At 34.5% G+C, this 12,893-nt stretch overlaps 1 protein-coding gene across 2 annotated transcripts in view; it reads left to right on the top strand.

Annotated features, from left to right (window-relative positions):
- The window catches only part of TNPO1 (transportin 1), a 148,820-nt gene extending 136,089 nt beyond the window's left edge, over positions 1 to 12,731 (top strand). The window contains exons 19-25 of one of the 2 annotated variants that reach the window (XM_006875268.1): positions 2,116 to 2,214; positions 2,407 to 2,502; positions 5,345 to 5,420; positions 6,322 to 6,421; positions 8,600 to 8,674; positions 9,484 to 9,626; positions 12,480 to 12,731. In XM_006875268.1, coding sequence (XP_006875330.1) covers positions 2,116 to 2,214; positions 2,407 to 2,502; positions 5,345 to 5,420; positions 6,322 to 6,421; positions 8,600 to 8,674; positions 9,484 to 9,591 — 554 coding nt within the window. In that variant the 3' untranslated portion in view covers positions 9,592 to 9,626; positions 12,480 to 12,731. Of the gene's footprint in view, positions 1 to 2,115; positions 2,215 to 2,406; positions 2,503 to 5,344; positions 5,421 to 6,321; positions 6,422 to 8,599; positions 8,675 to 9,483; positions 9,627 to 12,479 lie in introns of those variants that run through there. The other variant, XM_006875269.1, reaches the window with a different exon arrangement.
- Positions 12,732 to 12,893: the final 162 nt, after the last annotated feature.

The raw sequence follows: 12,893 nt of genomic DNA, 5'->3' as shown, positions 1-12,893 counted from the left end.
CCTTGGAGGCCAAGATGGCTAAGCTTCGTCTCTCATACTTTGGACACATTGTCCGGAGAGAACAGTCGCTGGAGAAGGATGTCATGCTGGACAAGGTGGAGGGTCAGAGAAAAAGAGGAAGACCCCTAACGAGATGGATCAGCCAGGTGGCATGACATCATTGATGGCATCAAGTGTGGCGGCAGTAATGAGGTTGGCCCAGGATCGGATATTGTTTCGTTCTGCTGTGCATGGGGTCGCTATGAGTCGGTTCCGACTCGATGGCACCTGACAACAATAACATTGGGTAGATTCCTCATTCCTTTCAATGGAAAATGATATTTAGGGGCCACAATCTGAGTGCTAGGGTAGAAATTAATATGAAAACCAAATGTAGGAATTCCTGGGCAAGATGGCAGAGTAAGCAGAAGCATAGAGCCGACTCTAAAACATAGGAGACCAAGAGAAACAGATACAGGTGGCGATTCTGGAACCCTGAGCATGTGAGGTAGATTGAATGCCAACTCACTGAACAGGAGCACTGAGAGAGATGGAAAACAGATAGACTATAATATGGCATGGAGCAGTTTGGCCATGTTGAGATTTTGTGAGCAGCTGTCAGTGCAGCGGCCTCTGTGCACAGGACAGGACTCGAGGTTGGAGGCAAGAGTGCATTTCTCCCTTGTTCTGGTGTCCTTCTGCAAGATGGGTGCAGCCATTTAGCCCTCCATCCCCAGACAACCCAGTATACAGTGGCACCCCATTCTGTCAAGTGCCAGTCATAGTGCCTCTGCTTCTGGAGGCACAAGAACCCAGCCTGAACTGCGCTACACAGAGAAATTATATCAGAACTTAGCTAATAAGGCATTTAAAAGAAGGCAACTTCAACAGATTGAGGAAAAGGTTGAGAGAAACAGATAAAATCAAGGAAAACAGAGACAAAACTATGGAAAATTTTAGGAAGCAAATTGACAAAGTAGGAACCATACAGAATCAGTCAGCAATTGGAAAGCTAGAAGATTAGCACTAAGACTTCAGAAATAGGAAAGGGTAAAGAAATAGAACAGAATCAATGGAAAACAGAATTGCTGAGCTTGAAAAAAAATATCTCTATAAAAACAATCAGAAAGAAAGAAATTCCAGAACAAAAAGAGACCCAAAAAACACCATAGAGAATATTGTCTGAGAATTGTTAGAAGAAAACTTCCCTAACATGAAAGACAAGAAGATAGTCATTCAAGAAGGTGAACAAACTCCAAACTAAAACTAAACTAAAAACTAAAAACATCAAGGCATGTTTATAATCAAACTTTTCAAAACCAAAAATAAGGAAAGAATCCTGTGAACGGCTCAGGCAAAACAAAAAAATTATCTACTAATAAGATTATATTCTTAATTATCAGCATAAACCAGATATGCAAAAGACAATGGAACGACCTATATAAAACTCTGAAAGGGAAAAAACAAATGTCAACCATATGTCTAGTAAAACTGTCCATCAAATATGACAGGGAAATTGAGTCATTTTCAGACAAAACTGAGACTAACATACATGATTCAACGCAGATAACCCATCCCTCACCACTAACACTAACCTTAGTCCTAACCGTGATTCTAACAATAGACGCAGTCCTAGGTCTAGCCAAGATCTGACCAGAATCCCAACCTTAACCCTCATTCCTTACTCCTACCCTCCCCAACCCCCCAAAAAGCGAGATGTTTTAATTTTTTAATTATCAAGCTAGCTTTAAAGAAATTTCCATTATTTTTTGTTTTTCATCTTTTTTTTTTTAGTTTTCTGACTGATCAAAGAGAAATTATGAGCAAAGCTTTGTAATGATACCTAAAATATACCAAAATTTACGTTTCCATGGTTTGTTTCTTATGAAAGTTCAGTGGTCGGATATTGTCCTATTGTCACATCAGTTAAATCAGACAAATGGTACCCATGCCAATAAGAAATATTTTTGAACATTTTTTTCTACCACTTTGTATTTTCTACTGCAATGTTTATCTAATTGTGAAACTTTCATTTCTTGCCTAGTTTTCAGTTTAAACCCAGTAGATCTCTTTTAGTACACTGCTACTAAGAAATTTACTATATAGTGCTTGAATTTCTTTTATTTTTTTCCCTAGCTGATTTCATGCCAATACTGGGAACCAATCTAAATCCAGAGTTCATTTCAGTTTGCAACAATGCCACATGGGCAATTGGAGAAATCTCCATTCAAATGGGTAGGATATATTTTTTGTCTTTAAGAGTATAAATTTTTTAAGTGTCATGATATTTTCATAATTATCCTATTTTTAATTTAAATGAACTTTAGATGGCTTATGTCACAGTTAATAAGGACAGCAAAATATTTTACAGTGGTATTTTAACCTACATGTTTTTCTTTTTTTCTCTCTCTTTTTGGAATGATCTAGGAATAGAGATGCAGCCTTATATCCCTATGGTGTTGCACCAGCTTGTAGAAATCATTAACAGACCCAACACACCAAAGACGTTGTTAGAGAACACAGGTACCATATGACTGATTTGTTAACAGTGAAGAGAAAACTAGTTGCCTTTTACTTTTAAAATATGATGTGAAGAGAAACCAAAGCGAAGCTATAGCTTTGAAAACCCAGCTTGTTATTTACATTGTTTTTGATTCTCAGTAGTGAAATATAGTTTAGCTGTATTCCTAAACCAGCTTATAGAATCTTTCCAAAAAACACTTCTCTGTTATTCAAGTATTTTAATATTCCCTAAAATGGATTCTAGTTAACTACTATCCAATGTAATTTTGCTTTTAATTGATTAAAGTAACTTCTTTCCAACTGGTAAGAGCTGGGAAATAAATAAAGATGAATTTATATGTATTTTTTTATCTAAAAATTTGACAAAAACTAGGTTTAGTGGCTAGTTGATTAATCGTGTGGCATATTTACTGTGTATTTCGTCCTGTCATTTTCTTCAAATTAGGTACCTTATTAGTGCTTAATGGAATTTATATTTTGGGGGCTTATTTTTCTTTTGCATTTATAAAGCATGTTTATACTAAAGAGTACCTTCCGTACTATGGAACACATTTGGGGATAATTGGGTCCTCTTTTTTCCATCCTCCCTGATGATTCTATGACAAAAGATTACATTCTTATTTTCCATTAAATACGTTCATTTCTTTATAAAGGTAATTTCCGTGGTTCATTCAAATTCAGTGGGGTTCTTTCCAAAATTTCTGGGCAAAGATTAAAATATAAATTTCTAAATAAAGAAAGTTTTAATTTGATATTTTTAAATTATGGAAAGTTTTTTTTTTGCCCTGGTGTGATTATGGATGGATTTATTTATTGGTATGGAAGGAAATCTTTTAATTATAAAACTGTTATCTGGCTGTTTGGCTGTATGGGTACTGTTTATTTTATAAAGTGAATTTACATTGTCTTGCTGAAAAATATAAAAGTCTATGCACAGGATGCTTATTAAATCTTGCCAGGTTTTTAACTTTTTAGAATTCAGTACCTGTACATGACATTCAGATTTTGAAATACTTAATATCCATTATGAAATTACTGTTATTTTTAAATGTGAATGCATAACTGCAAATAAATGTTGAGTGTAATGTATATTAAAGTTTCTTGTGGGATATCAGCTGGTAAATTTTATAGCTCATTTTTCCAATTGGCTTTAATAAAAGTATTTTCCAAGAATAATTATTTCCTAAATAAATAGTAATATAGTTATATTGCCCTTCAAGTTGATGAATGGAATTGATAATTGAATTGGGAATTCACTGGATTAGTTTTATCACAAGTTGACACATAACATTGTTTCCCTTATTTCTTACCAAAAAGAGTTGTTTTGTTTTGTTTTAATTTTGGTAATTAAAACACAGTAATAATTGGTAATGAATATCTGTAGATTTTAGTAACTTATTGATCATTGTCTTATAATTTCATAAGGCCAATTCTTTTGAATGCTTTTTCCAATTAGTATATCCTACACTGAACTTTCTAAATGGACATCATCTGCTTTATCGCATGTTTCATTGGATTGTTCATACTTGCCTGTTTAATGAGAATGTTTGTTGCATAGTTTGTGTCTTTTGAACATAGGTTTTCTTTTTCTTGCTTCATATGATTCTGCTGGATTTTAGTATTATCTGTGTAGTTTGCTTCAAGTAATCCTTAAACATTTTTCTTTACCCCCGCCCTTTTTTTATGAAAGGTTAACCAGTAAGTTTTTGAGAGAACACCATTAAAGCACCTCATGGTTTGTTTTCTGTTTGTATTTTATTCCGTTGTGTATAAATGTATTTTTATGTATGTACCTTTGAATTGCAGAATGCAGCTCTGAGTTGCACTTGTTTTAGCACTTTGTAAGTTGACTTCCTGAATTTTGATGGTAACTATATACATGCTTGATTAATTCCCACTTTAAATTAAAAAAACAAACAAACATATTAGCATGTAAATAGTATAATATTTTATCATATATTTTGTGCTGTGCCTTTTATATCCAAACAGAATCTTTTCTGTAGTCTACATATCATGTCTCATTATAGTGGACTATCTAAATTTCTTTAGAGTTTTGTTAATGTGAAATAGGACGATTTCAAATTATTGGACTGTTGCCTGAATTGTCATCATTATCAAGGACTGTCTAGAAAGGGATTTGACATAGCATAGCCACTTTCCAGTCCATTCATTCAGTGGGTACCATAACACATAAGATTTGACAATTGATTTTTAATCAGGCAACAAATGATCCACTGGTTTGTTTTGGAAATGTCAGCAAAAAAAAAAAAAACTTCCAAAATTTGGATTGAATTACTAGATAATTTTCAAATGCCAATCACCAATAAAAAAAGATGTAGGAAACTAAGAAATAAATTAAAATGTTTTAATTATAAATGAAGTGTGTTTGAATTGACTTCTTAAATTAATCACACTGATATTTCTTGGGGAGAAAACTTAGATTTCATTATTAAATTCTGTATTTTTGACTGGTTTTGATTGAAGATTCTCTAAATCTATCCATTGAATCGCTCGCCTTGTTAGTAATGTATCTTGACACTTAATTTGGCGAGAAAAGCAATTATCATGGTTTTTGGTGTTCTCTCAATCTTTAAAAGTTTTTTTTTTAATTCCTTTTGTTTTCCTTTTTCCAAGAGTATGCCATATATGTTGCTGCCCCTTATTTTAGGGGGTGGTAATAAACAGCACTGGTGAAATCTTATGTTTATTATCATACACAAATTCTGTTGGTTTCTGTTTCTGAGTTATTTGTTGTTTTTTCTTTATTTTTTCTCCTTCCCCCTCATTTGCTCATGTCTTGGTTGGCGTTTGGTGGTGTATAACCGTGATTGCGTTACCTTAGCAATAACAATTGGTCGTCTTGGTTACGTTTGTCCTCAAGAGGTGGCCCCCATGCTACAGCAGTTTATAAGACCCTGGTGTGTATTATTCAATCTTTTTTTTTTTAATTCATTTTTCTTCACTATTTCTTTCTCTTTCTATCTCACTTTTAGATATATTTTCAGTTGGTTACAAAAATCACAATCCTTAATCATTGCCAACCATGTGACTAATCTTGTCCTATCAGGTTTGTGAGATTTTTCAGTAGCATCTTCATGTATATTTATTTTATGTTGTGGCTAACGACTAATTGATGCATGGGATAAGATTGTCACATGCTTGCTGTGTTAAAAAGCTTGACTATACGTAAAAAGCATTTAAATATCCACCAGAAAAATAAAGATGCATGCAAATACTCTAAAAACTTAGGTTTTTGCATTACCTTTCTTTTTTAGAATTAATTTGAAAACCTTGGATTGCATTTAAAAAAATAAATGTTTAAACTTGTTATGTATGAAAATCTTACTTGCTTGTTGATGTAAAAGTTAAACATCTACTCCATAAGTTGTATAACAATGATTTATATTGTGGCAGTATATTCTATGTTCCGCTTATTTCAATTGATAATCTTTCAACTCCAGTTCATTTTTAGTAGTGTTTAATGGAATACAAATATAAATACAGTTTTAAAAATTAATTTGGTATTTGCTCATGCTCCAATTCATTAATATAATTTAAATAGAAGATTCACATCAGTTGTCCTTTTCATAGCTACAATCTATTATCAGGGTAATACAAATTTCACTGTTTCCACTATGTGGAAATTGGATGGGACTAACATGGAGGAAGTGTGAGAAACTTAACACTTTCTGAAAATTTTTTGAATATAAGCATTATTTATAACTGTAGTGCTTATTCCATTAAATACTGTCCATTTGTATTGTTGCTTAAAACTGCTGTTTTTGCTTCAATACTAAATTTGATTCTATAATTCCCTAGGTGCACTTCTTTGAGAAACATAAGGGACAATGAGGAAAAGGATTCAGCATTCCGTGGGATTTGTACCATGATCAGTGTGAATCCCAGTGGTGTAATCCAAGTAAGATATTCACAAGGGTTTGTTTTTAACTTTTAATATTCTGAATAATGAAAATTTAAAGGAAGAAGTATTATGTGATTTAATTATAAAATGTTACATTTATCATAATTATAACTAGTATTCTGTATTTTTTAATATCTTGAAATGATAATGCCTGTTGTTATTTTCTAAATCCTTCTAAAGAAATAACAGTAGTAATTTAAAATAGCCTGGGTTCTTGTCTTTAACTAAGCCATTGTTGCCAGTAAGTGCTGTCAAGTCAATTCCAACTCATAGGAACCCTGTATAGGGTTTCCAAGGAGTAGCTGGTGAGATTGAACCATCAACCTTTCAGTTTAAACCGACCATGTATTCCAGTGCATTATCCTGCAGTGCCACACCAGGACTCCAAACTAAGCCATATAGCTTCATGCATTGATGTTCAGATCTCATTTTATACATGCGCCCCGTCCACATAAGTTTGCCAAGTTTGAGTCCTTGTGTGTTGCTGTAGTTTAAGTGCCAGACTTCTACCCATATAGGCAGTTGTTCAGCGCACCAGCCACTCTTACAGGGTCGCTGTGAGTCAGAGCTAACTCAGTGGCACCAAACAACAATCAGTAAAACACTAGGCAGTGGTGGTGTGCCGGGGATTCGGTTCTGACTCATAGGGACCCTGTGTAGTGTTTCCAAGGCTGTAACTGAACAGAAGCAGAAAACCTCATCTTTCACAGACAAAACTGGTGGTCTCGAACTACATTGAGCATTTTTTAATTGAGACTTTGATATTTCCCATCATAGAAACTGGATTTTCAGCTCAAAAAATTAAAGTTGATGAAAATGTAGAACTGGACCACCAGGGAACATCATTGATAGACAGTGAAAACATACAAATTACAATTTAAAAGTCTTTCAGCGAATTTTATGATCATAAAACTTGTTACTGTTTTAGAACAATATATAAGTATACCTTGAGAATAATTCTTACTTGAAAGATAACCTGTCTGATACACAGCTTCTGTTTTTCAGTATTAAGAGTTTTGTGTCATCTTACCTGTGTTTTGTCCATGTCTGACATATGCCAGATTTTTAAAAGGAGCATCTTCCCACCATGGTCTTTATTACTGTTTTCTTTTTAAATTAACATTTAGAACAGTAAAAGTAATATGTGGTAATGAAATCACTACTGAACTTTAAATTTAGACATTTCTGCTTTTTTAACCTTTATTGACAGATTTTTTTTTTTTTTTTTTGAATTGAAGTTAAAAGAAAATTCTTTATTTAAAAATGTTCTAGGCATGTGCAAATTTTATCATCAGACTTTAATATTTAAAAGACAGGAGGCATCATAATTTGAATAAACCATGAACTTTAAAGCAAGTGGCATTCTATTTACTTAAATAAAAACATTTTATATACATACTTGGTGTTGTTAAGTGCAGTCAAGTCGGTTCACTAGCAGTATTTAAAGTAGTTAATATAATCACACTTTAGCCAGATCTTGAATGTTTATGTTGACCTGTTTCAGTAAGATCATTGAGCCTAGAAAAAAATATTTTTATGAAATAAAACATACAGGGGAGCTTCAAAAAGTTCATAGAAAAATTGTGTATCTTGTAATTCTAGTTTTTCACAAGCTATTTGAAGCTCCCTTTATACTTGTTGTCGCCTTGATGCTTACAGTCAGAATAGCTTTTAAAAATGCATGTCTTGAGTTTGTTGATGTTTTGGTTGGGTTGGGTTGGATTGAATGTGTATAACTGCATAAATTTTTTTTTTCCTAACTTGGTCATTTAAGTTTATCTAAAGATTGGTTTTGAAATTTATTCTAAGCTAGCTTTAAAATTCTTCTAGGTCAGTCAGAGTTGTAAAATTATTTCTTTAATTCAGTAATTTGAAAGTTCTTTTAAGTTAGTGCTAATTTGGTGCTTTTAACCCATTGCTGATGGTAAACACGTACCTGAACAAGAGTTTTCTTTCATGAAGCTTCCATATAGACTGAAGGAGTGGAAGTTCTTGGTGGTGAGATAATAGGGACAAACATTGTATAATTATTTTCATTTCTTGTGAACATAATAAACTTTAAATGGATTCACTTTTTAGCTAAGATTCTATCATGACATAAATTGTGAGGTTCATGGGTATCTTTTTTGCTGTATTTGGAAAATACATTAATCAAAGATGTATTTCTTGTTACAGGATTTTATATTTTTTTGTGATGCTGTTGCATCATGGATTAGCCCAAAAGATGATCTCAGAGACATGTTCTGTAAGGTAACTAATGATACTGTATCATTTTGAGACTGATAAAAATCGTACTTTGAACGTTTAATTTTCTATTGATTGTTTATGTGCAGCATTCTTCAAATCAGTATTAGCATACTATTTTGCTTTTGTTTTGGGGGGAAAATTGGTCTGGTATTTTCTTAAGATGGAGCGGTGGAGCCTACACTTTGAAAATACTTTCCCAAGCCCTACCATTAATTCATGTTGTTTCATTAAAATTCCATTTTTCCATGAACGTTTGGAAGCTCCCTCAGATAAAATAGCTTGTATTTTCCAAGAAAGTTAACTTAAGATTTGGAATATACATTAAAACTGTTCAACAAAGGAGACCTTTGTGACTCCCCAGGGACTGAGCCTAACTATCTGTGTAATTCATTGTTCTGTTGGTGATCCAGTCCAAAGTCTGCATAACAAAATACACATTGACTTACTATTAAAATTAATGCAATGCATTAATGAGTCCAAAACTTGTGTATTTCCCATTTGAAAAATCTTTGCAATAACAAAAGTAAATTTATCCCTTGGATGAATTTTGTACATTTTGGATGTGTTTTTCATTGGTATCATGTCAGAAATTTTTATAAGTACATCTTTTATTTCCTAAAGTTCTCAAAGCAAAGTTAAGTGTGCTTGCTGACTGGCTGTGTGTCCTTGTATATGTATATGCTAGGCGGTGCCTTCAGTCAAGAGAGGCAGTGGTGTAGAATTCATCAACATTTGAGAATTAGCTGCTTTAAAATGAAAAAAGTTTTCGGTTTTGTTTTTGATGAATTTTAACGGGTTTTTACTCTTTGCAGATCCTTCATGGATTTAAAAATCAAGTTGGGGATGAAAATTGGAGGCGTTTCTCTGACCAGTTTCCTCTTCCTTTAAAAGAGCGTCTTGCAGCTTTTTATGGTGTTTAATCCTATACATTTAAGCTGCAGTCCCACAATTAGGGGTAAGTTACAAGAAGTTTGGAAATTTTTCAGGATGGAGAAATTTAGCTTTGGCCGCAATCTGAAAACTACTAGATAGTGTAAAAGCTATTTATTTTCTACAAAGGCTGAACCCAGCAGTTAAACAGTTTCATGTTGTGCTGCATTCGATTTTAAGATTAAGATTAGAGAACTTTTGCAAAGGACTAGCAAGCAAAATAAAATGAATGACTCCATTTGTAAATCCTAGGAAAAGAGAAATCCAATTGGTAATACTCTAGTTGGATTGTCAACATTTGCACTTGCTAAGTGAGAACACCAGCATTCAGATGTGGGGGTAAAAGTGGCTCATGAATTTGTAGTCTCTGGTACACTAAGGACTTCCTTCGCTCTGAGCTTTAGGGGGAAAAAACTAAATAGAATTAAAACTGGGTTTTGCCTCGGTAGATACAAACATTTAATATTAATTCTTCAAAAACTACTAATGATTGATCACTTAAAATGTGCCCAGAACTTTATTTTTGAGTGAATAATGGAAGACTCTGTTTTAACGTGGGTAAGTCCACTTGGCATCTTTTTCCCTGCATTTTTCTTTCCTTGTTAAGTGAGGCTAACAATTCTGACGTCTTAACTTCAGGTACCCTCCTAACATCATTGTGAGAATTGAATATATGATGCAGTGCCAGGACTTATATTGCCTTGTTGTTGTTGTGTCCCACTGAGTAGGTTCCAACTCATACTGACCCTGTATAAGGTTTCCAAGAGCAGCTGTGGTAAGTTCAAACTGTTGACCTTTCATTTACCAGTCTGGTGCTTACCCTACAGCACCATATTAGTATACTGCTTTGGACACAGTAAGTTCATTGAGAAAATATTAACAGCAGGTTGCCAGATACAGTGAACTGTGTTTTGATACCCTTGTTTAGGTTATGAACATTAATTGAAAAATACGTGGCCAAAGAAGCAATGAGGTGTACTCAGTATGTGTTTATGAAGGGTGTACAGAAATTGAATTACCCTTATATTGAATTGGAGTTTGTTTGCTGGCTTGCTTTGCATACTTGCTACTCTAAGCTAATTTTTAAACCTTGAAAGATTTTAACATTTAAGCTCTTATTTAGAAAGAAATAGAAATTGACTCCAGCCTCTGGCATGTCCAGCCCTTTGTGTATGTTTCCCACTTTGGCCTTGAGTCTTCAGAGCTGTTTGGTGGTTGTTATGTGCTATGGAGTCAGTTCTGACTCATAGCGACCCTGTACAGGGTACCTACCTGAGGCTGTAAATCTCTGTGGGAGCAGAAAGCCTCATCTTTGTCCTGCGGAACAGCTGGTAGTTTCAAACTTTCAAACTGCTGACCTTGCGAGAGCAGCCCAATTCGTAACCACTATGCTATCAGAACTTTGTGACTTTAGCACTGGAAAATTGCTTGATTAATTCCCCTTATGTTAAATCGTGGTGTGGCAGTGCTGCGGGTTACTGCACTGGACTGCAAAGTCGGTTTGAACCACAAGGTCAGTGGTTCAAGCTCACCAGCCGGTCCTCAAAAACACTACAGGGTAGCTATGGCTCAGAACCGAATCAGTTGCACTTAACAGTATGTTAAATCGTGAGAATATAATGGGTAAAAATGACTTTAGATTTCACAGAGCTGAAAGGTTCAACAACAGAGGGCCACACTCACTCAGATTAGAGACTACTTCCTGATGATCACTAGTTGTGAATCAACCATGGTGATCACTATTCTAACGTGAAGTATGAAATAATTCTCCATATTTAGATTAGAGATAAAAGTGGATGCATAGCTTTTGTTCCAATCTGTTTGAGCCCTTTTTCAGAGGAAGGAGAAAAGTGTGTGCTTACACTTCTCTAAAGTAATGCATTCAGCTGCGAAGTCAGTTTGAACCTCAAGGTCGGTGGTTCATGTTCACCAGCTGCTCTTTGTAAACCCTACCTATACAGTGGTTGCTATGTGTCAGAACTGACTTAACAACACTTAACAACATTACTTCTCTTAAAGATAAACTTAGTTACCCCTAAAGTCACATGAACAAAATTTCATCAATATCTGAAGTTTGGCATGAGTGGGTAGTAGAGTTTTGTTATGAAAGTTCCTTGTCAGGTACTAGTGTAGCATTTCTCAGTAATCTGCCCTTATGTCCTGTTGTCCTCATCATCAATAAAACTGTTAATTGATTATCAGGAAAATCAAGTTACCTCAAGAGTGTAGAAATGCCCAAGTTAAAAGTAAAGTCAGAAGAGCTGTTAATTTAGCAGCATTGAGGAAGACAGGTGTTGAGTGAGATAGGCATTGTTAAGCATTTCTTTTGAGATCTCCTGAATTAGTTACCCTAGTTGGTAATTAGCCGCTTTGGTGCCTTCTAGTTGAAAACAGAGAAACAAAAGTAGCTAAAGTTCCTGTTATTTGATGAATTAGTTTATTGGGAATGCTGGAAAAAACGATGTTTGAATTCTCAACCAAAGAAATGATTGTCCTAAAGAAATGACTGTTTAGGTTTGAAGGAAATAAGATGCCTTGTATGTACAAATGTTAATAAGTTGTTCCTGTGGAACCCACAGGGCACAAAGGGTGATGAAGAGTCAATCAGGCTGATAGAGTCCTTTAGGGCACATTGTATCTGTATACCTCTCTGCTCTCTGATGCAGGTGATAATTCACAGCCTTATAAGAATTGACTAGCATAATCTTAGGCAAATTGTCGTAATTTCTCATTTTCTTTATAGGTGTATGATTCAGGGTCACTATGAGTCAGAATCGACTGGACACAACAATAAAGCATTAGTACTTGATGAATTTTGTATTTCAGTGACAGAAAGATAAACAACTGTTAATATGTAAAATTGATTTTGTTTTTCCAGGTCCTTCAGTCTTGGAGACTATGAGGAGCCTCTGCACCCAGGGAAAATGTTACCCTTTACAGGGGGGAAGGGTAAACCAGTAGGGAATACAGTACAATCCCAACCCTACTGGGAGGGGCGGGAGGGAGGTGTTGCCGTCACTGTATTAAGTCGATGTTGGGAAACGTTTTAACATCTGGAGCCTTTGTGGGTGGATATCTGTCTCCAATTACAACTCCGCACTGGATGTGAAGAAGCAAAAAAAAAAAAAAAAAATTCAGTCTACTTACAAAACAGTACATTCTGGAATATTATGGGGAATTGTACCAAAACAAGAACCATATAAATGATGCATAGGGTTAAGAAAGGAAAAATTCTATAGCGCACAATAAAGGAAACCTAAGAATGGGGATTATAAACAGAAAAGGAGCTTTT

This window comes from Chrysochloris asiatica, unplaced genomic scaffold (genome assembly GCF_000296735.1).
Source record: "Chrysochloris asiatica unplaced genomic scaffold, ChrAsi1.0 scaffold00316, whole genome shotgun sequence".
Taxonomy (NCBI): Eukaryota; Metazoa; Chordata; class Mammalia; order Afrosoricida; family Chrysochloridae; genus Chrysochloris; species Chrysochloris asiatica.
This window is presented reverse-complemented; position numbering and strand designations above follow the sequence as displayed.